General features: G+C 39.6%; 1 protein-coding gene across 1 annotated transcript in view; it reads right to left on the bottom strand.

Moving 5' to 3' along the window:
- Positions 1–7,942: 7,942 nt before the first annotated feature.
- The window catches only part of C7 (complement component 7), an 81,664-nt gene continuing 66,548 nt past the window's right edge, over positions 7,943–23,058 (bottom strand). Inside the window, exons 15-18 of the mRNA XM_011944418.1 lie at positions 18,314–18,505; positions 14,013–14,103; positions 10,958–11,142; positions 7,943–9,488 (exon numbers count right to left, since the gene is read on the bottom strand). Of these exons, the coding sequence (XP_011799808.1) occupies positions 9,307–9,488; positions 10,958–11,142; positions 14,013–14,103; positions 18,314–18,505 (650 nt within the window). The 3' untranslated portion in view covers positions 7,943–9,306. The remainder of the gene's footprint in view (positions 9,489–10,957; positions 11,143–14,012; positions 14,104–18,313; positions 18,506–23,058) is intronic.

The raw sequence follows: 23,058 nt of genomic DNA, 5'->3' as shown, positions 1-23,058 counted from the left end.
ATGCTAAAAACTCTCAATAAATTTGGTATTGATGGAATGTATCTCAAAATAATAAGAGCTATTTATGACAAACCCACAGCCAATATCATACTGAACGGGCAAAAACTGGAAACATTCCCTTTGAAAACTAGCACAAGACAGGGATGCCCTCTCTCACCACACCTATTCAACACCGTGTTGGAAGTTCTGGCTAGGGCAATCAGGCAAGAGAAAGAAATCAAGGTCATTTAGTTAGGAAGAGAAGAAGTCAAATTGTCCCTGTTTGCAGATGACATGACTGTATATTTAGAAAACCCCGTTGTCTCAGCCCAAAATCTCCTTAAGCTGATAAGCAACTTCAGCAAAGTCTTAGGATACAAAATCATGTGCAAAAATCACAAGCATTCTTATACACCAGTAACAGACAGAGAAGCAAATCATGAATGAACTCCCATTCACAACAGCTTCAAAGAGAATAAAATACCTAGGAATCCAACTGACAAGGGATGTAAACGACCTCTTAAAGGAGAACTATAAACCACTGCTCAGTGAAATAAAAGAGGACACAAACACATGGAAGAACATACTATGCTCATGAATAGGAAGAATTAATATTGTGAAAATGGCCATATTGCCCAAGGTAACTTATGGATTCAATGCCATCCCCATTAAGCTACCAATGACTTTCTTCACAGTATTAGAAAAAACTGCTTTAAAGTTCATATGGAACCAAAAAAGAGCCCGCATTGCCAAGACAATCTTAAACCAAAAGAACAAAGCTGGAGGCATCACACTACCTGACTTCAAACCATACTACAAGGCTACAGTAACCAAAACAGCATGGTTCTGGTACCAAAACAGAGATATAGACCAATGGAACAGAACAGAGCCCTCAGAAATAATACAACACATCTACAGCCATCTGATCTTTGACAAAACTGAAAAAAACAAGAAATGGGGAAAGGATTCCCTATTTAATAAATGGTGCTGGGAAAATTGGCTAGCCATAAGTAGAAAGCTGAAACTGGATCCTTTCCTTACTCTTTATACGAAAATTAATTCAAGATGGATTAGAGACTTAAATGTTAGACCTAAAACCATAAAAACCCTAGAAGAAAACCTAGGTAATACCATTCAGGACATAGGCATGGGCAAGGACTTCATGTCTAAAACACCAAAAGCAATGGCAACAAAAGCCAAAATTGACAAATGGGATCTAATTAAACTAAAGAACTTCTGCACAGCAAAAGAAACTACCATCAGAGTGAACAGGCAACCTACAGAATGGGAGAAAATTTTTGCAATCTACTCATCTGACAAAAGGCTAATATCCAGAATCTACAAAGAGCTCAAACAAATTTACAAGAAAAAACAAACCCCATCAAAAAGTGGGCGAAGGATATGAACAGACACTTATCAAAAGAAGACATTTATGCAGCCAACAGACACATGAAAAAATGCTCATCATCACTGGCCATCAGAGAAATGCAAATCAAAACCACAATGAGATACCATCTCACACCAGTTAGAATGGCGATCATTAAAAAGTCAGGAAACAACAGGTGCTAGAGAGGATGTGGAGAAATAGGAACATTTTTACACTGTTGGTGGGACTGTAAACTAGTTCAACTATTGTGGAAGACAGTGTGGCGATTCTTCAAGCATCTAGAGCTAGAAATACCATTTGACCCAGCCATCCCATTACTGGGGATATACCCAAAGGATTAGAAATCATGCTCCTATAAAGACACACACACACGTATGTTTATTGCAGCACTATTCACAATAGCAAAGATGTGGAACCAACCCAAATGTCCATCAATGATAGACTGGATTAAGAAAATGTGGCACATATACACCATGGAATGCTATGCAGCCATAAAAAAGATGAGTTCATGTACTTTGTAGGGACATGGATGAAACTGGAAACCATCATTCTCATCAAACTATGGCAAGAACAGAAAACCAAACACCACATGTTCTCACTCATAGATGGGAATTGAACAATGAGAACACTTGGACACAGGAATGAAAACATCCCACACCAGGGCCTGTCATGGGGTGGGGGAAGGGGGGGAGGGATATCATTAGGAGATATACCTAATGTAAATGACAAGTTAATGGGTGCAGCACACCAACATGGCACATGTATACATATGTAACAAACCTGCATGTTGTGCACATGTACCATAGAACTTAAAGTATAATTTAAAAAAAAAATGAAAAAAGATAAATGACAGAGATAATTTTGCTTGGAAGATTTAAAGTGGTGAATCAAAGAAAACTCTGAGAATTTAAGCTTAAATGACTAGGAACATAAAATGAAGCTGCTTCCTTCCCAAGAGAAGTGCTTGTTCCCAAAACTGAACAGCGTGGAAATCAGAAAATACCCTCAGAGGCCAGGGCAGTGGTCCACGCCTATAATCCCAGCCTTTTGGGAGGCCAAGACGGGAGGACTGCTGGAACCTAGGAGTTCAAGACCAACCTGGACAACATAATGAGACCCCATCTCCACCAAAAATTCAAAAAGTTAGGTGACCATGGTGGCATGCACCCGTAGTCCCAGCTACTCGGGAGGCTGAGGTGGGAAAATCACTGGAGCCCAGGAGGTTGAGGCTGCAGGGAGCCATGATGGCACCACTGCAGGCCAACCTGGGTGACAGAGCAAAACTCTGTCTCAAAAACAAACAAATAAAAAAGTTCCCTCATTGATGCTGCATTTCACTTTTGGGAAGCAGACCACCACATAGTTCATGTTTGGACTTGAATGAGAGGCTTATTTTAAATGCTATTATATTTAAGAAATTTCTGCTTTTGCCGGGGGCAGTGGCTCAAGCCTGTAATCCCAGCACTTTGGGAGGCCGAGACGGGCGGATCACGAGGTCAGGAGATCAAGACCACCCTGGCTAACACGGTGAAACCCCGTCTCTACTAAAAAATACAAAAAACTAGCCGGGCGAGGTGGTGGGCGCCTGTAGTCCCAGCTACTCGGGAGGCTGAGGCAGGAGAATGGCGGGAACCCGGGAGGCGGAGCTTGCAGTGAGCTGAGATCCGGCCACCACACTCCAGCCTGGGCGACAGAGCAAGACTCCGTCTCAAAAAAGAAAAAAAGAAATTTCTGCTTTTGACCAATATGGAGTGATAGGAATTAGATTTCCTCTTCCACCTTAATCAACTTCTAGTTGACTTGACAACAGTCATTGAAGGATTGTGATCCTCAAGAGAAGGGAAAAAAATGAGGCGAGACTTAGACTTGCCACAGCTTACTTCCTTGTGGCGATTTCTAGGCCACTGCACAGGTAGGTGGATTTCAAACAGTGTCCATTGGCTTCACTGAATTGAAGAGCTAAAATCTCGGTTTGGGGAGTCAAGGCATTAGAATTTAGAGAGTAAATTGCTTGAGACAAAGGAGCTGCACAAGGAGGAATGAGAGCTCGGGAGCTCAGCAGAGTGGAACTCTTGCTGATCTATGCTGAGTGCTGACTAGAAGCTGAGCTGTGTACAAGTGAGGGAGAGAAGCACCAGAAACCACTAAGTCTAACAATTCCTAAAACTCACACAAGGAGGGATCATTTTGTACCAACCAGAATGGAAGGATGTAATATAAACTCTATAATAATGGTAGCTCTTGATTGCACTAAAAGATCTAACGTATTCTAAGTAAGTTAGCTGTGCATTAGGATCAAATCCAACATGAAAGAATGTAAAATTTGTCAAAAAATTATGTCATTCAAAAAAGAAATATTAACCAGAAGAAACGTTTTAAAAATAATTGAAATGGACCCATAAATGCCAAAATTGATTGAATTAATATATTAAAACTTTTAATGCTATTAAAAATGTGCTCCATATGCCCAAGACAATGAGGACAAATATAGAAGATATTAAAAATTAATAAATTATATAAATATATATTATATATATCCTTTAGGATATATATGATATCATATATCTATATCTATCTGACTGGTTCTGTTTCTCTGAAGAACCCTAATAAAGATTTACTTACTGAGAGTGGTTCTAGAGAAACAGAATTTCAAGGACAAGTTTTCTGATTTGGATCTAAGCTTAAAGATGCTAATGACTCTATTTCCAGTAGTAAAGAGAGCACTTATACACCATGGCATGAACTGGTAATAGAGATACATGAAATAACTGCACTGGATATTTCTGATCAACCACTTATAAGAAGCAAGGAACTAGGCAACTAGCAGCATTTACTGGCACATAATAAGCACTACCAAAGTTTTAGCTTTAAACGTTAACATCACTCTTTTCTGGTATTCAGGTATTTGCGTTACACATCTGAAGATTGAGGACCTGTGTTCTGTCTCAGAAGAGATAGTAATTCCAGCCTATGTTGCTGAGGACCTGGATTAGTTCTCTGAAGCACTGCTATTTCAATATGAGAGAAAACTGTCTCCCCAGCATCTGCAGACACAATATATCAGATTTACAAATTTAGTTTGATCTCTTTGCATTACTTGCCAGGATTGCCAAAGGGCAACCTTTTGAAGCAAAATTCCTCACAAACCCACTGAATGAAGCAACAGTTTCACCCAATAAATCACACCAGTTCACAGTCTCTACTACAGACTGAATGTTTTTGTCCCCCCACCCATTCATATGTTAAAGCTGTAATCCCCAATGCAATGGTATTTGGAGGTAGATTCTTTGGGGGATATTAGGTATAGATGAGGTCATGAGGGTGGGGCCCTTTTGATGATGTTAGTGCCCTGATAAGGAGAGTAAGAGACCAGAGCTCCCTCTCTGCCCACCATGTGAGGACACAGGAAGAAGGTGGCCATCTGCAAACTAGGAAGTAGGCCCTCAATAGACACTAAATTTGTCATCTTGGACTTTCTGGACTCCAGAACTGTGAAAAATAAATGTTGTTTAAGCCACCCAGTCTGTGGTATTCTGTTATAGAGACCTGGACCAACTAAGACAGTCCCCTCCCTTCTCCCATCTAAAGGGAAAGAATGTTTATTGCAGGACCATAATTCCCAGTATGCATCCAAAAGAACTGTTGGCTTCAGTCACCTCCACTGTTAGAAGCAGGACTAGCAGTCTCTTCATAAGCCAAAGTCCCAAGATCAACTTTTCCAAAACTTAAGCTTATTTGTCAACATTGTTTAGCTCTCAGTAATTGCTAAGCTTCCTCCTTAAGCCTTCTGCCTCCTTGTCTACCACAATTTTCAACTTTCTCACCCTCAATCTATGCTCCACAGGGAAATTTATAGGAAACCTCCATCTATATTCAAAACAAGGAAGGAAGATAATTAGGAGGATCATACTACCCATGAAACAAAAGAAAAGTCTTGCCTATTTAAGTCTATGCTGGCATTTCATAATACTAGCACTATACTACAGCAAGAAATTACCCCTACACGACTCATTAACTATGCTGCTGTCTGGCAAGATACAACCAGCATAAAATATTCGCAAAATCTACAAGATAGTAAAGGGGCCAGTGCTGGAGTGAAACAGGATGAGCTCTACTCTGGGAGATAAACAGGTTCTTTAAGACTAGACTTTCTGCTAACTAGCTGTGAGACTGTGGAAAGTGACTGTAAAATGGACATTTTATTAAGCATATACAGCCAGTGTACTGAGCAATGAGGAGCTTAGAACCATAAGGATAAGTCACTATTTTCACCAAGCTATAGAGGATTTGGGAACCAGATTTCCTCAAAAGTACCTTTCTCTGCCACATGTAATGAATCTGTGCCCATGTCCATGCTAAACAGCCAATCATTACTGAGATTTTTCTTCCTTGATGGACTAGTTAAAGTGTACTCAATACTTGTGTTAGAAACAGAATGGCCTGTTTCTTTCTCAGAACGCTAAGCCAGAAAAGCAACCTCAGTAGGAGGCAATTTCCGTTAATATCTGAGAAAACAGAAAGGTTTATGCCTGACTTTCAATTTCCCTGGCCTTTCAGGCCATTCACACATTTGTAGACGCAAAGCTGATGCCATGATAGGAGCCCTTGCTGTGACAACCAAAGCACCTACGATTTGTCTTTTTATTTATTCCTGTCAGGCTGTGAAGGCAAAGCTCTAGATTTACATTCAAGATATCAATCACATAGAAATTTGCTTTCTCAACCAAGGGTTAACAAGACCAGTGTGCTGTTGTTTCAGAAGGGGTGGGCTGGAGGTGAGAAGGTGGGCAAGAGAATAAAGAAGGTGAAAATGTTCTTTTTGATTCATAGGCTGAGGACAATTTCCTGTGAAAAGACAAACCTAGGAAATGCTCTGTTATCATTGTTATTTCCATGCATCTCTATGACGGGAGACTTGCACTGAATTCCAGGGAAGGGGACTTAGGTACATGGCAGATCAATGATGTCCAAGACAGAGAAACATTCACTGAAAAACAAAGTACATGTGATGTTGGCTTGAGGGTCAACTTGGGTAATCAGCTACCCAAGTCAACTGGGAATACAGAGAGGTCAAGGAATTTTCAGCAATAGTAAAATGGAATTTTCTTTTTAAAGAAAAAGTTTTGCCTGGCATCCCTAAGAGAAAAGGGATTAACATGACAGGCTCACGACTAGTGTATCATTAGGCTATAAACAACCCACGTGTGCATTGTGACAGTATTTAATAAGGGGCCACAACTGAACTCTAAGTCCAGAAACTCTTCTGTGCACAGATAGCACCAAAAGCAACTCCTGAAGTCAGGCATTATATAAAGCTGCATTCAAGCCCACTGACTGGACCCCCTTGTGACCCTATAGGATTAAGCGGCTTTGGTATGATGATAATGAACCTTCCAAGGTGTCTTCAGTCTCTTAATAATGTAACGTTCCCAGGCACCTTCTCTGCCCAGGTAACTTATAGCATCCTCATGAGTGGTAAGCGATGATCTGTAGGATGTGCCTTGGCCTCCACATAGCTCCCTGCAGCTAGTGATGGTTAATGCACCAGCCAATTTCCTTCTCTCTATCTGTTCCTTCTGAGGGCCATATGACTTTAATCTCAGCAATGCTTTCTGCCCTCTACCTCCTCCAAGGCTCTATCCCCTTCTAACCCAGATGACCCTCACCTGATCTGAGGCACAGGGAAGGGCAGGCAGATGGAATTCTCACACTCTTTATTCTTTTTCCATTGATTTTTGTGGTATAAAGCCGTTCTCTTAGCTTTCCTCAAAGCCTCTCCGTTGGTGTTCAAGAACTTATTTTGGAAGTTACAAAACATTTTAAAAAATTTAATCTTAAAAATGACTTTCCCCTTGCTGACCTGCTGCAACAATCCTAATTCTCCGTAGGCAGTTGTGAATGCCTCTGTCAGACTAGAGGAAAAGTCAGCACAAGAATGCTCAGAAAAGAAAAGGAGAAAAAAATACAGTATTTCAAGACAACACCTCTTCAAGACCACATTCACTGCTCCTCTCCTTCTCCAACAATTCATCAATCCTTGACTTCTCCTTCAATAACTCTGCTGAAATTCCCTTCTCAAACCTCTTAGTTACATTTAATCATTTCCTTTTTTTCAGACGTCAATCTCTGATGATATTTGATATGCTGACCCTATCCTCTGTATTATTTAGGAGGGGGGCATGGTAATACATAAGCGGTAGGAATCTAACTCCATACTAGCTTAAGCTAAGAGGAGAAATTATTGGAAGGATACTGAGGTATTTCCTTCCAAATGAATTACTTGTTCAACCTTTTGTCTCAGGGTCTGCATTTTCAAATGCGTCCTCCCATCCAGGGTAGAAATTAACTCTGTAATAACCTCTAAGAAATGCAGTTGCAATGTCTGAATGCCATTGTTTTTAACCAGTTGAAACCTGCCTCCTTGTAACTTCAACATATTGTGTCTGCATCTTCCCTTAAGGCACACTTTGATACAAAAAGCTAGATCTGGATCAGACATAAAACTTCAGGCAAGAATACATTAACCATCCATCATGAAAATCTTCTCTAAAATGAAACATAATACAAATGAAACAATTCTGAAGAATAGTATCTTTAATGAGTTTTCTAATCCTTGTCATCTGAAGTTTTGAAATATATTTACCAGGGTCAGAACAATACAGAGATAGTATTTGTATAATAAAGCATATTTTAAATTTCATTTAAGCCCTCTCATTTCTCCTCCCACAGATGCTGTTTTGTTTTGATAAAGAGAAATAAGGAATAAATAGAAGGTCAATGCTTCAAACTAATCTACCTGTGTACTCGCTGAGAACTCTGGGACTGTATCCACATTAGGGAAAATTATTCTCAAATGCACAATCTCTGATTGTTCTTTCAAAGGAAACTGATGTTCTTTCAAAAGAAGAAAGAAGGGCGAACTTCCAGTCCTATGTTTGACACATACTAAAGCCCCAAAGAGAAGACTGAATTGTATTTGTTCTCAGACAAGACACCCCTGTGACTATAACATAATGAAATCTGCTCTGACATTTTAGTGGTTCATTCTCCCAACAAGAATAAGTATTCCAGCCAGGTGTGGTGGTTCACGTCTGTAATCCCAGCACTTTGGGAGGCCAAGATGGGCAGATCACCTGAGGTCAGGAGTTGGAGACCAGCGTGGCTAGCATGGTGAAACCATATCTCTACTAAAAATGCAAATGTTAGCTGGGCGTGATGGCGGGCATGTGTAATCCCAGCTACTTGGGAGACTGAGGCACAAGAATCGCTTGAACCCAGGAGGCAGAGTTTGCAGTGAGATGAGATCACGCCACTGCACTCCAACCTGAGCAACAGAGTGAGACTCTGTCTTAAAAAAAAGAAAAAAAAGAATAAGGAATTCCTATCTGTGGTGGTTGACTCGGTAGGATGAAGTGTGAGATTACTACTCAGGATAGAAATACTTTGTATCTGTCATTTTTGTTTAAGGTCCTCCTTGTATTTGGTTTCATTGAGGAAAATCAACCTCTCTAATCAGGAAATCATATTCTTTCTGTTTTCTTAGTCATTTTGTAGAGTGTGTTCTAGCCCATGGGCTGTGTCAATCATACTTAATAAAATGATAGGCCTGAATAGAGCATTCAAGTTTCTTTAGCGCAATCCTCTAATTTTACAGATTTGAAAAAACCAAGGCTCACAGAAGGTAACATGTTTTCCAAGAACACGCAGCCAGCCTGTATGAAGGCTGATATCCTGACTGACATTAAAAAGGAGGCAAAAGAGTAATTTGATTCAGATTTGGGAGAACAAAGGGCTGTGTTTTTACAGATGGCTGGGAGCTGAGGGGGAAAGTAGATACTGGAGAAGAAGGAAATCTGTCCAGTGCCCAGCTGTGCAGATGTTTTCACTCAGCCCCAGCTGCCTGCTGGATTCTGAGCAAGTCGACCAGGGCCTCCAGGAGCCTACTGGGTTTCCGCAGCACAAGGCCTTATGCTGGTGACGGAGATGCTCTGCCCTCTGCATCTCAGAGTGCCCGCCTCACACTCAGACATCGTCTGCTCTTTGCCGTTCACTTCCACACAAATGCTAAACCCTTCTTCCTCGCACTCCGATGCTTCTCGGCAGACACATTTGCTGCTCTCAGCTGGAAAAGTAAGTGAAAGAGGCTTAATGGCATATTGTGGAGGTGGGGGAGTCAAAGCACATCACCTCCAAAGTAATAATGTGGTGATCAGAGCTGTCGAAGCTCCTGCCTGGAATGATATAATAAATTATCTCCTGGAAAGGCAGTAGGACCAGGAAATTGGAGCATTTTGCTCCATTCCAAAGAAATAGGTTTTGAAGTTGGTACCAGGCTTTCTATTGGTTAGATCCACATGAGGTGGTTTTATCCAAGTCAAGAGCTCTTTAACTATCTCATACATACATGCTGCTGTCCATAGGAATCAGCAATGGAGGTCAAATGAGAAGCCCTCAACAAAGAACCAAATCAAGACTCAAATAGGAAGAGGAAAAAAGAGAACTTAGCTTGCTTTGAGAGAGAGTATGACATGCAAAAGGCTACAAATCCTGAAAAACAAACCAGAAATGAGTTAGGGAGGCAAGGAGTCTGTGCATGGAAAGTCCATGGTTGGAATACGCCAGCCAGGAGTCTTTCAAAGATGAGTAACAAGGTCAGCCAGCAGACAGTGGTGACCGCCTAACCAAATGTGTCCCAGACACGGCTAGAGTCACATATGTCATCAGTCTGTGCTGCAAACCGTGAGGGAGTGAGGGGACAGGTGCCAGCAGGTACAGGCCAAGAGGGCAGAGAGTGAAGAGCCAACAGACATCTTACAAGTCATAGAGTCCAGCTCCCAAATTTATAGATAGGGAGCCCAGGCAGTAACTTGGCTCTGGAGATCCAGCCGTTCCCCTTTCATAGTATTGCCCAAACCATGGGAGGTTTGCCGTGCCCTTAGGGGTAAGGCAAGATCACTGTAAGTGCTACTTAAACATAGCATTAGCAAATATTGAATCACAACATGAGAAAGTAACTTCTTTTATTCTCTTCAAATCATCTGATTACTTCCAGAAGAAAGTGTCAGCTTGGTGCTAGTATGTTTTTAACACCCCTCTAACATGTGCTAAACTCACAGAGAAACAGCACAATCAATATTGGACCAGTATCTGGCTAGAATCCACAACTTTATTTTGTTCCATTACATAAAACTTTTATGGTTACCTAGTATTTATGGCAAGTGATACCGCCTTTTAAGGACGTGATATAAAGTTTTCATTTTAAAGTTACTTTTATGTCAGACTTTTAAAAAATGAGTACACAATATGGATAATACAAGGACAGCATAAAAATCATGATGGTGGCATGGAATCACCCCTGTTTGGGAGAACATTCCCACATCATGAATGGATTCTTATCCTCTGAGGTCTGTGATCTCTGTGCCTCTCCAGTGAGGGGTATAGGAGAGGTCAGTGCACTGTCAAATCACTCTGAGTCTTTAACATCCTCAAGTATCTGCTTCGGCCTACTGCTAAACTAGAAACCACATTTTTAAAATCCTCAATACTGTGACTTTAGCATTCTTATACTCACAAATATGAAAGGCCCCTTACCATCACATTTTCCCCACAGTGGGCAGGCACCACAGGCTTTCTCAGCTGAGGCAGGCAGAGTGCAGCTGTCCCTACCAGTAAGGGTGTAATTTCTACCCTGACAGTGGATAACATGCATCTTGCAAACAGTCAGAGGCAGTATCCTTTTGCTTCTCTCATCTCGAGCACATACATCCAAGGAAGGTCTGAAAAGAATTTTTAATGGCATTATTTACAAGATTTTTGTTCTTAAAAGCTGAGGAGAAATGAAAAGTGATGCTTTGAGCTCAGTGCCCCCAGATGTTATCACCCACAGCGAAAAAAAAAAAAAAAGAATGGAAACTCAAATCCCCTTCATTCCTAGGTCCAACTCACTTAGGTCTTCAAAATGAACATATTTGTATTTACTGTTTATTGGCTCACAGTTTTTCTAAGTGTAGATATCTAGCGTTGATCTAGTTCCATCTAGAACAGATCAGGTACAGCAAATTAGATGAGAAAGCAAGGTCTGCTAACAACAGCTGACAAAGAAGGAGTCAGAAAGCCAGTGGAGACCAAGCATTCAATGTGATCATAGTCAAATGGGACCATTAATTGCAGGAGAAATGAGCTCATCCCAGCCCAGCAGCCAAGAATTCATATCCATAAAACAGCATCATCCAAAAATGGATGGCCCTAAATCATCATGGGAAGATGAAACTGTATTTTTCAATGTTACTTTTAAAAGTATCTATGTTTACAAAATAGTTTAGAAATATTTCCGTAAGGTTGGGCTCCTGTAATCCCAGTGCTTTGGGATGCCGATGCAGGCAGATCATTTAGGTCAGGAGTTGAAGACCAGGGTGGCCAACATGGTGAAACCCTATCTTTACTAAGCATATAAAAATTAGCTGGGCGTGGGGTGGCCCACACCTGTAATCCCAGCTACTTGGGAGGCTGAAGCATGAGAATCACTTGAACCCAGGAGGCAGAGGTTGCAGTGAGCTGAGATTGCACTACTGCACTCCAGCTTGGATGACCGAATGAAACTGTGTCTCAAAAAAAAAAAAAGAAAGAAAGAAATATTTCCATAAAATGTGTTACCTTTTTCATAAGCATTGGTGCTAAAATAGTGGGGAAAAAAATAGCCATTTAGAAATGTCACTATCAGAAAACTCCACATTTCTGAATGCTGATAGACAAGGAAGGCATTACTGTCACTGAAACCTTAGACAACAGAGCATTTTTGTATACCAGATAGAGTCAGAAAGAGTCTATATTCACACACTTTATTTAGTTCAAATATTTTCCTCTTCTACCAAAAGCTAAATTTACTTGGAGTTATTTATAAAACAGAAACAAATCCTGTTGTTTTGAGTCTATCTTTTCATCTGTTTATTTAAACTTTAAATAGAACTACTTACAACAGCCTAAAGGGCAAAGAAGTTACAATACCACCTTGTTGTCAGTATCTGAGACCATGGAATAACATGGAAATTTATACCATAATTATTAACAACGAGTTGCAGATAAACTAAATGAAATGGGGAAGTTGGAAAGAGGATGAAAGTGGCTCAAAATAAACAATAATTATTAGAGATTATCAGCAAAGTCAGAATATTAGAATCAAAATGTATCTAGGCTGACCACTATTTCCATCACGCCATTTAGTTATATTCTTCTTCACACCAGAAATTACTATATACGATAACTATTAACCACTGTAGCTTCAAGAAGTTGGGTATAGGTTTTGATAACTAAAACCATTCAAAACCAAGTAATTAGTGTTTTGGTTCTTTTTTTTTTTCTTTTTGAGGTAGGGTCTGGCTCTGTCACCCAGGCTGGAGTACAGTGGTATGAATATGGCTCACTGAAGCCTCAACCTTCCTGGCCTCAAGCGATCCTCCCACTTCAGTCTCCTGAGTAGCTGGGACTACAGGAGTGTGCCACCACACGCAGCTAACTTTTGTATTTTTTGTAGAGAAGGGGTTTCACCATGTTGCCCAGGCTGGTCTCGAACTCCTGAGCTCAAGCAGTGGGACCACCTTGGCCTCCCAAAGTGCTGGGAGTGCAGGCGTGAGCCACTGCACCGGGTCATGTGTCGGTTCTTAATTTTAAAAACGACCAGTAAGTCTAGGGACTGGATATTTCTTATTTCCTCCCCAGATCCACTTTCCACTCTTCTCCACCTGCCTGGGAGGCTGACATGTGTGGGCCACACTGTGGGCTTCCTCGGCCTCTAGCTTCAGCTGGTTTGATCAGTGGTGAGCGCTGACTAGCAGGAGACTCGAGGCAGGAAAGAGAGTGCAGTTGAGATGTTTATTCCCCTGGCTCATGCCTGTGGGATCTCTGAGGTCCCTAAAATGGGAGTGTCAGCTCCTCCTCAGGGCCATCTCCACACAGCCCTCTCTGTCTCCAGTTCTTCCTGAATGTCCCTCTCCTTACTCCTTGGACCTGGATATGACTATATGGTCAAGCTGTTAGCAGTCTAGGAATATTGCCATGGGACTTGTAATTTCCTTTCCTCTGTTCACATTTTTGTAAATATTCCCACTAATAAAACTTTTCTTGTCCTAATTTAATTGTGCCATCTCTATTCTACCAGGACCATGACACAGACATGTACTAACTACTTCAGATATCCTCCTACAATGGAATGATTTCAAGTTGGTGGCATTCTTAACAGTGCAAATCTAGAGAAGATAGTTCAAGAATCAACAAAAGAAGCTGCTGTTTCCCTATCAGTATCGCTTTAAGAGTTTATGTCCCAAAGGAATTTCAGTTCTAATCCTCTAAAGTTCTAAATCCTGAGCTGACAGTTTTGTCATTTTGCTCCATTTTATATATGAAACAAGTAGTGCTCGAGTCGTCCTGCAGCCTTCTCAACTAGCCAAATTAGAACACGCTTAATGTCATGGCTGTCAACCCTAGTGATCCAGGCAAATAACAGGCAGCAGTTGGGACTACGTCAAAATGCAAACAAAGACCCTTAACTCTTGGTAAGCTACACCTTCCATCCAACAGAGACTAGCATCTAACAAATTATCCCTTATCATGAATAAAATAAAACAGGGAAGTGAGATAAGGTGGCACTTACCCACATTCATAGGGCATTTTACAAACACATCTTGAATTCTGCAGTTTCTCCCAGCGCTGACATTCAGGCACTGCCTGTGTTAAAGGATTGTCTGAAAAAGGATAAGGGAGATGTGGTCATTAGGAGAAAAGCTTCTTCATAGTAAACAAGGTGTTATTTGAATTGCTGGACCAGAGTCTGTAGTATTCTCAAACTGCAATACATTTGCACGTAACAATAGTAATAATAATCAAGCTGTAATACATTTTGCAAGCTATAGAGAGTTTCAAGAGCCACATTACAAATAACTGCATTGGTAGTAATAGCTACCGTCTCATGAGCATTTATAATTGCCATGCACTTTTTATACACGGGGATATTTACGCCTCCCTAACAAATGCCCACCTAAGAAATCAGAAAATTAAGAGTAAAAAAAGTTAGGAAGTTGGTGCTACTTCACACATTTAACAAATTGGCCCAGGCAGGATTTAATTCTACATTGGTCTGAATCCAAGGACAATAAAGTGGCTCCCTTTCAAGAAGCTGGTGCTTATAAACTGTTTGTTATATGGACTGCATTCCGCCTGCTTTGCCCATAACGAGGCAGAAAGCAGCAATATCACTTGACTTATACATGGAGAACTCCCCGGAATGCCGAGAAGATCTACAATAGCCTCTTACATATGAATGTCTAAGTGGTCTCCCTCAACAGTGGATAAATGTCTGGAGGTCCTTACATTAATAAAATTCTTTCTATAACTTTGTGTTTTATAGAAAATGACAATTCAGTCATCATTTCAATTTTGACAGGTAAACACCCTGGTCCAGCTTAGAAGAGCATAATGTGACTGCCATCCCCTCACCTATCCCTGATTGCAATGGGAATGATCTAAAAACATCCTGATTTTTTTCACCTCCTAACAGCTTTATTACAATGAAATTCATTGCCATACACTTTTGCATCATAAAACCAGATAGTCATTTACTATATCTATAAAGGTAGTTTATCTGAAGAGCATGTTTTTATGAATACACAAACTATGGAATACTGCCTTACTTTGGAAAATTCAAGAGCTTTGGACATGACATTACAATCTTGTGAACATTCATAAACCTGTAAAAATGGTGGCAATGTGAAGTATGCCTGCCATGGCTAGCAGTCTCAATAACAGGACTCAGTATTAAAACACTTCTCTTGGCTGGGCGCAGTGGCTCACGCCTGTAATCTCAGCACTTTGAGAGGCTGAGGCAGGCGGATCACTTGAGGTGAGAAGTTTGCGACCAGCCAAGCCAAATGGTGAAGCCCTGTCTCTACTAAAAATACAAAAATTAGCCGGGCACTGTGGCAAGTGTCTGTAATCCCAGCTACTCAGGAGGCTGAGGCAGGAGAATCACTTGAACTCAGGAGGTGGAGGTTGCAGTGAACCGAAATTGCACCATTGCACTCCAGCCAGCCTGAGCAACAAAGCGAGAACTTGTCTCAAAATAAAAGCAAAAAACAAAAAACAAACAAACAAAAAACACTTCTCTTTAAAATGGTATTATCCTAAATGCAACACAGTACCCTGAACTGGACCCTAGAACATGAAAGAGACATTAGTGGTAAAAAAGGAGATATTTGAATAAAGTGTGTAGTTTAGTCAATAGCATTGCACTAATATTAATATTTTAGTTTTAACCAAGTTGTGTTATATAAGATGTTAATATTAAGGAAGATGGGTGAAGGGTGTGTAGAAATTATATCTGTGACTTTGTTGAAATCTAAAATTATTCCAAAATGAAGTTTTTTAAAAATGGTATTATCTACATCAGTGCTTCTTAACCAGAGGCAATTTTGTGCCCCAGGGGACATCTGGAAATCACTAGAGACACCTTTGGTTTTTACAACTGCAGAATGTTATTGGCATAGGAGGATGCTACTGGTAGGTAGAGACCAGGGATGCTGCTAAATACCCTGCAATGCACAGAAGAGGCTCCCATAGCAAAGAATTATCAGACTAAAATTCCAATAGCGTTGAGGTTGAGAAGCCTTAATCTAGATGTACCAAAACTTAAGATCAATGATCAAGCCACGTAAATTAGTTCTGCACTGTGGTTAAAAATTTAGGAAAAATCCTGAAATTTTAGATTTTAAAAGTTGGCTTAAATTATTATAATGTTGAGCCGGGCGCGGTGGCTCACTCCTATAGTCCCAGCACTTTGGGAGGCCGAGGCAGGTGGATCACGAGGTCAGGAGATCAAGACCATCCTGGCTAACACGGTGAAACCCCGTCTCTACTAAAAATACCAAAAAAAAATTAGCTGGGCGTAGTGGTGGGCACCTGTAGTCCCGGCTACTCAGGAGACTGAGGCAGGAGAATGGTGTGAACTTGGGAGGCAGAGCTTGCAGTGAGTTGAGATTGCACCACTGTACTCCAGCCTGGGCGACAGAGCGAGACTCCATCTCAAAAAATATATATATGTATATATGTGTATATATATATATATATATATATATATATATATATAAAATGTCTTTAATGTCTTTGTGAAAAAAAAAATTATAGAATTACCTAGCCCAAAGACTTTTTGCATTTAAGAACATAGCTTTGTTACTCTACAACTTGGTTAACCAAATAAACACACTCTTAAGGTCCACCAAAGTATGTGCTTTTGCTATTTTCAAAGCAAATTTCTTCCCATCAAGACTAACTACAAGGACAGTAGGAGAAAGTGAGGAATTAATGTTTAATGGATATATAGCTTCAGTTTTGGAAGATGAAAAAAAATGTGGTGATGGTTGCACAACAATGGGAATTACTTAATGCCACTAAACTATACATTTAAAAATGGATAAAATGGTAAATGTTATGTTATGTATGTTTCACTACAATAAAAGAAAAGACTAAATACTAGAACAGCCAACATTTTAAAACATCAGCTTTGGAGGCTGGTAAGTCTTGGATTTTTTGGTCTGTTATAGGCTTGGGAGTAGTTACTATTATTCACATCTTCAGAAAAACACACAGATCTGAAAAACCTCCTTAATTAAAATCCACTTTAATAGAATTTTCTACTGGGCAAAAGAAACTTCATACCAAGCTTTGCCATAAAATAGCTGAAGTAGCATTTTAGACAGACTAGTCTACAATCTCATTTGGAACAAAAGTGCAACCTCATCAACTGTATATTGTTCTCTTTCGTTTTAGAATTATAAGTACTGGTTCATTATTTTAAATATCCCAAGTAAACTCATGTTTATACTTCAGTGTTTAGAGAACACAAAACAACTGTCCCCTGAGATGGGGCTTTGACAACTTAAGAGCACATCAGGACAGGCAGGAAGGGCACTCCAAGGACTTGCGCCTTGCCCATTGTTCTGTCTCTCATCCACTTAACATCACAACCCATATCTACCATCAGTATCTGAGTGCTCCATACCCTGTTGCATGGAGAACTTAGTTAGAAACATCTAATTCACCTCACACCATCACGTATGAAATCTAGTACTTCATCCTCACTATTAAAAATAAATTTCAGTGCTTAATTAAAAATCACATACTAGAGAGATAACATCAATAAAATAGTATGCAAGTGAGTTTTTCTTCATTCTCATTTCTGTTACAAACATAATATTTTCCATTTATTTAAAAAATGTAAACAGAGAATAAATGGGTTATTTTCAAACAAATCCATCGCATCTAAAATTACCTCTAAAAAGAAATAATTTGGATTTCTAAACCCTTTCTACCTTAGTTCTTAAAAGACTATTTTTTAAAATTTTCTTGGTGTTAAAATACTGGATTTTTGGGTTTCCACATTAAGAACAATTTCATGAATCACACCACTTTTCCTTCAATAATGTCTGCTTTAAAGTGTTAAATAAAAATGCTTTCTAAATTTTCAATTTCAGAAATACTGATAAACTCTTTGAAAGCCCAAAAATGAAACATACAGAACTTTAAATAAATTATGATCTCAACTCTGTACTTAAGAAAAACACAAGGGAAAAAAATCAAGAGGAAACAACAACAAAAAACAAGTTTTAAAAATCTCTTATTTTCTTGGCACCATAACAGATATAAAGCTAATCTTTCACAAGGAGGGTTTAAGTTAAAAGTTTCAGAATCACCAGGCTATCCTTGCCTTTCTTTGCATTCATGAGTCTTTCTGTGCCATGTGAAGAAAATCTGTTACTCAGTCTACAAGCTGACCCCCATCTTAGGGAGCAAGAATGGAGGGGATGACTCACAGCTATGGAGATACAGTACCATGAAGGTCGCCACAAGGACTCTTACTTGCCTGGGTACAAGTGTCCTTGAATAGACACAGAAGCCACTCACCTTTTTGTACACAGCGGGCATTCTTCATTTCAGGACTCCACTTAAGGCTGGAGCCACAGAGAAATGTTGAAGGACCTGCTAAGGACATGCCACCTGAACAGGAAAGAGTCACCTTCTCACCAACTGTGTAGAAAGGTTTTTGGGGGTGACTCTGTATGCCGTCCATCAGTACAGGTAGAACACAGGCAATTTCTAAAGATAAAAGAGAGCAAAATATAAGAGTCATTGCTCTCCTAAACCATCTTTTTAAAAAGGTTTATGTGATGCTGATACGATTGTTATACTTTTTCATATTAGAGGACAAGGAAGAAGACGTGAGTTCACTGTTAGGGTGGACTGAAAGACACGTCACACAGAGCCTGGCAGGTAATTGACCAATGAATAACTAAAACCAAAACAGCTCCCCCTCTCCCATCCCTCCCCTCAAAACGATGTGACAACTTAAAAAGAACAGCCCCAGTAGAGTCCTCATGCCCAGTCTACTGTTGAAACCAAACTTTTCACAGCTGTCACTTATTTCTGTGCTCTAGTGATGTTCCATCAGAATTTTCCTGGGCTGTATTCATTTGAGTTTCATTAACTTTCATCCAGTTAGATATTTTGCCACCTGAAATTATTAAAACACCATTTTTATTTATTTATTAGGGACAGGGTCTCTCTATGTTGCCCAGGCTGGAGAGCAGTGACTATTCATAGGCTTAATCAGTGTATACTACAGTCTCAAACTCCTGGGCTCAAACAAGCAATGGGGAAAGGATTCCCTATTTAATAAATGGTGCTGGGAAAACTGGCTAGCCATATGCAGAAAACAGAAACTGAACCCCTTCCTTTTACCTTATACAAAAATTAACTCAAAATGGGTTAAAGACTTAAATATAAAACCTAAAACCATAAAAACCCTAGAAGAAAACCTATGCAATACCATTCAAGATATAGGCATGGGCAAAGACTTCATGACTAAAACACCAAAAGCAATTGCAACAAAAGCCAAAATTGACAAATGGGATCTAATTAAACTAAAGAGCCTCTGCTCAGCAAAAGAAACTACCATCAGAGTAAACCGGTAACCTACAGAATGGGAGAAAATGTTGGCAATCTATCCATCTGACAAAGGGCTAATATCCAGACTCTACGGGGAACTTAAACAAAGTTACAAGAAAAAAACAAGCAACCCCATCAAAAAGTGGGCAAAGGATATGAACAGACATTTCTCAAAAGAAGACATTTATGTGGCCAATACACATATGAAAAAATGCTCATCATCACTGATCACCAGAGAAATGCAAATCAAAACCACAATGAGATACCATCTCACACCAGTTAGAATGGTGATCATTAAAAAGTCTAGAAACAACAGATGCTGGTGAGGATATGGAGAAATAGGAATGCTTTTACACTGTTGGTGGGAGTTTAAACCACTTCAACCATTGCGGAAGACAGTATGGTGATTCCTCAAGGATCTAGAACCAGAAATACCATTTGACCCAGCAATTCCATTACTGGGTATATACCCAAAGGAGTATAAATCATTCCACTGTAAAGACACATGCACATGTATGTTTATTGCAGCACTATTTATAATAGCAAAGACTTGGAACCAACCCAAATGCCCATCAATGATAGACTGGATAAAGAAAATGTGGCACATATACACCATGGAATACTATAATGAGTTAACATCCTTTGCAGAGACATGGATGAAGCTGGAAACCATCATTCTCAGTAAACTAACAGAGGAACAGAAAATGCATGTTCTCACTCATAAGTGGGAGTTGAACAATGAGAACAAATGGACACAGGGAGGGGAACATCACACACTGAGGCCTTTCAAGGGATAGGGGGAAAGGGAAGGGAAAGCATTAGGAAAAATACCTAATGCATGCAGGGCTTAAAACCTAGATGATGAGTTGATAGGTGCAGCAAACTACCACAGCACATATATACCTATGTAATAAACCTGCACGTTCAGCACATGTATCCCAGAACTTAAAGTAAAATTTTTTTTAAATTAAAAACTCCTAGGCTCAAGCAATCCTCCTGACTCAACCTCCTGAGTAGTTGGGATCACAGGCACATGCCACCACACCCAGCTAAAGCACCACCTTTAACCTTGCAGACATAAAAGTGTTCAGTGTTCCCTAATTTTTCATCCATATTCTTTCTCACTCAATTACATTCATTAGCTCAAATTGCTTACTTCAAAAAAGAACAGAGAAAAAGAAAAAACACACATAGTATAAACAGCAAGTCAGAATTCATGATTTAAAAAGAAAAAAATCTCGCTAATATCTCTAACGGACTTTGGACAATATTCTACAAAGTATTGCTGTATCTTTACAGCATTGTCATCAGAAAACCCATTCATTCATTTATTCATTCAAAAACAGCATTTGATGGATGCACTGAAGGCTGTGACTTCACCACAATGAGATATACCAGTGTGGCAAAATTGAGCTGGTACCCCATGAATATATACAAAAATCCACAGCATTTTTTGAGTGCCCATATTTTGCCAAATATGTTGTGTACTGTTTGGGACACAGCAAGGTACAAGTTACATCTTATGCCCTCCAAAACTTCATAATCTAGTATTGAATTTGCTTGTTTCCAATGCGTTTGCTGTTTTAACAATAAATCTCCTACCAAGACAAACAATAGAAAGACTGTACAAAATGAAAAGGAAAAATATTTCTGAAAGAATTGGAGCACTAACAAGGCAGTGTAAGTTTGAAAGTCCAAGATTTCAGAGAGAAAGGAAGTCTAATGTGGTGATTACATTTACATTTGGTAACATATTTTTCCTTGAGGTATTTGTAAATTAAAAAAAAGAAAAAGAAAATATGCTGAAAAGCTGCTAAACTGAGGAGAAAACTTTAGCTCAGAGGCTAAAAAGATAAACAGCTTTTAGCAGTCTGACAGGACCAGGGTTTTAAAACTTAGAGTACAGTCCTGTCAAAAAGAAGGGGCCAGGTAGAAAGCCCATACCTTCAGCTGGAATCCCTTAATGGCCACATCCTTTAAATAGAGATAACCCAGACATAAGCCATCCTCGCTGGTTGCCATAAACAAAAGTTAGTCTTCTCTAGAGGAAGATAGCATTATACAATTTTTAAATTTTCATACGTAAAGTATGACATTCAACTAAAACTAATTTAACATTCAAAAAGACAACAATTGACCAAATTCTAACCAAAAAAAAAAAAAAAAGTAGAAACAGAGTAACAGACTTATCTAAATAATGAAATTAACAGATACAGGCCCTGAAACAACTGAAATTAATATATTTTTTTAAATGACAAGATGGAAAATTACAACAGAGAATTAGAAAATATAAAACAGTAAACATAAATGTTTGAAGTAATTGATGTGTTATTTACTCTGATTTGCACATATAAAAATATCGCTTAAAAACATTTTAAGAAAAAATTTTAATATTTTTAAATATAATAATGTAAGAATATATGCTCATTCATTATAATAAATATACTACATTAATGGAAGATATTAATACCTAATAGGGAAACTGACTGGGAAGTAAGGAAGTAGATGGGAGCTCTCTGTACTTTCTACTCAGTTTTTTGTAAGCTAAAACTGCTCTAAAAATGAAGTTATGAATTTAAAAATTCACTATGCAATAACGAAGTAGACAAATGAAACCTCTAAAGTTAAAAAAAAAGCCAGGCACGATGGCTCAGACCTATAAATCCAGCACTTTGGGAGACTGAGGCAGGCAGATCACTTGAGCTCAGGAGTTTGAGAACAGCTGGGACAACATGGTGAAACGCTGTCTCTACTAAAAAGTACAAAAATTAGCTGGGCACTGTAGCAAGCATCTATAATCCCAGCTACTCTGGAGGCTGAGACAGGAGATTTGCTTGAGCCCAGGAGGCAAAGATTACAGTGAGCCAAGATGGCACCACTGCACTTCAGCATGGGTGACAGGGGTAAAACCTGTCTTGAAAATATACATACATATAAAATTGTTTTTTAAGTTGAAAAATAAAATTGATAAAATTTCAAACTCTATAATAGAGTTCTTAAAAGGAGATTATAGAGAAATATACAGAGAATTAATAAATTGGAAGATAGGTCAATTGAAAATATTTAGAATGAGGCCAGGTGCGGTGGCTCATGCCTGTAGTCCCAGCACTTTGGGAGGCCAAGGCAGGCAGATCACTTGAGGTCAGGAGTTCAAGACCAGCCTGGCCAAGATGGCAAAACCCCATCTTTACTAAAAATACAAAAACTAGCCAGATGCAGTGCTGCATACCTGTAGTCCCAGCTATGCAGGAGGCTGAGCCAGGAGAATCACTTGAACCTGGGAAGCGGAGGTTGCAGTGAGCTGAGATCACACCACTGCACTGCAGCCTAGACAAAAACCGTATCAAATAAAAAATAATAAAAAGGAAAAGAAAATATTTAGAATGAAACAGAGGGGGAAAGGATGGAAAACAAATAAACAATGGTCGGCATGCCCAAGATGGCCGAATAGGAACAGCTCCAGCCTCCACCGCCCAGTGTGAGTGACACAGAAGATGGGTGATTTCTGCATTTTCAACTCAGTTGCAGACTGACACCTCACACCTCACATGGCGGGGTACACTCCTGAGATGAAGCTTCCAGAGCAAGAATCAGACAGCAACACTTGCTGTTCAGCAATATTCTATCTTCTGCAGCCTCTGCTGCTGATACCCAGGCAAACAGGGTCTGGAGTGGACCTCAAGCAAACTCCAACAGACCTACAG

The sequence above is a fragment of the Colobus angolensis genome, unplaced genomic scaffold (assembly GCF_000951035.1).
Source record: "Colobus angolensis palliatus isolate OR3802 unplaced genomic scaffold, Cang.pa_1.0 Scaffold230, whole genome shotgun sequence".
In the NCBI taxonomy this organism is placed as follows: Eukaryota; Metazoa; Chordata; class Mammalia; order Primates; family Cercopithecidae; genus Colobus; species Colobus angolensis.
This window is presented reverse-complemented; position numbering and strand designations above follow the sequence as displayed.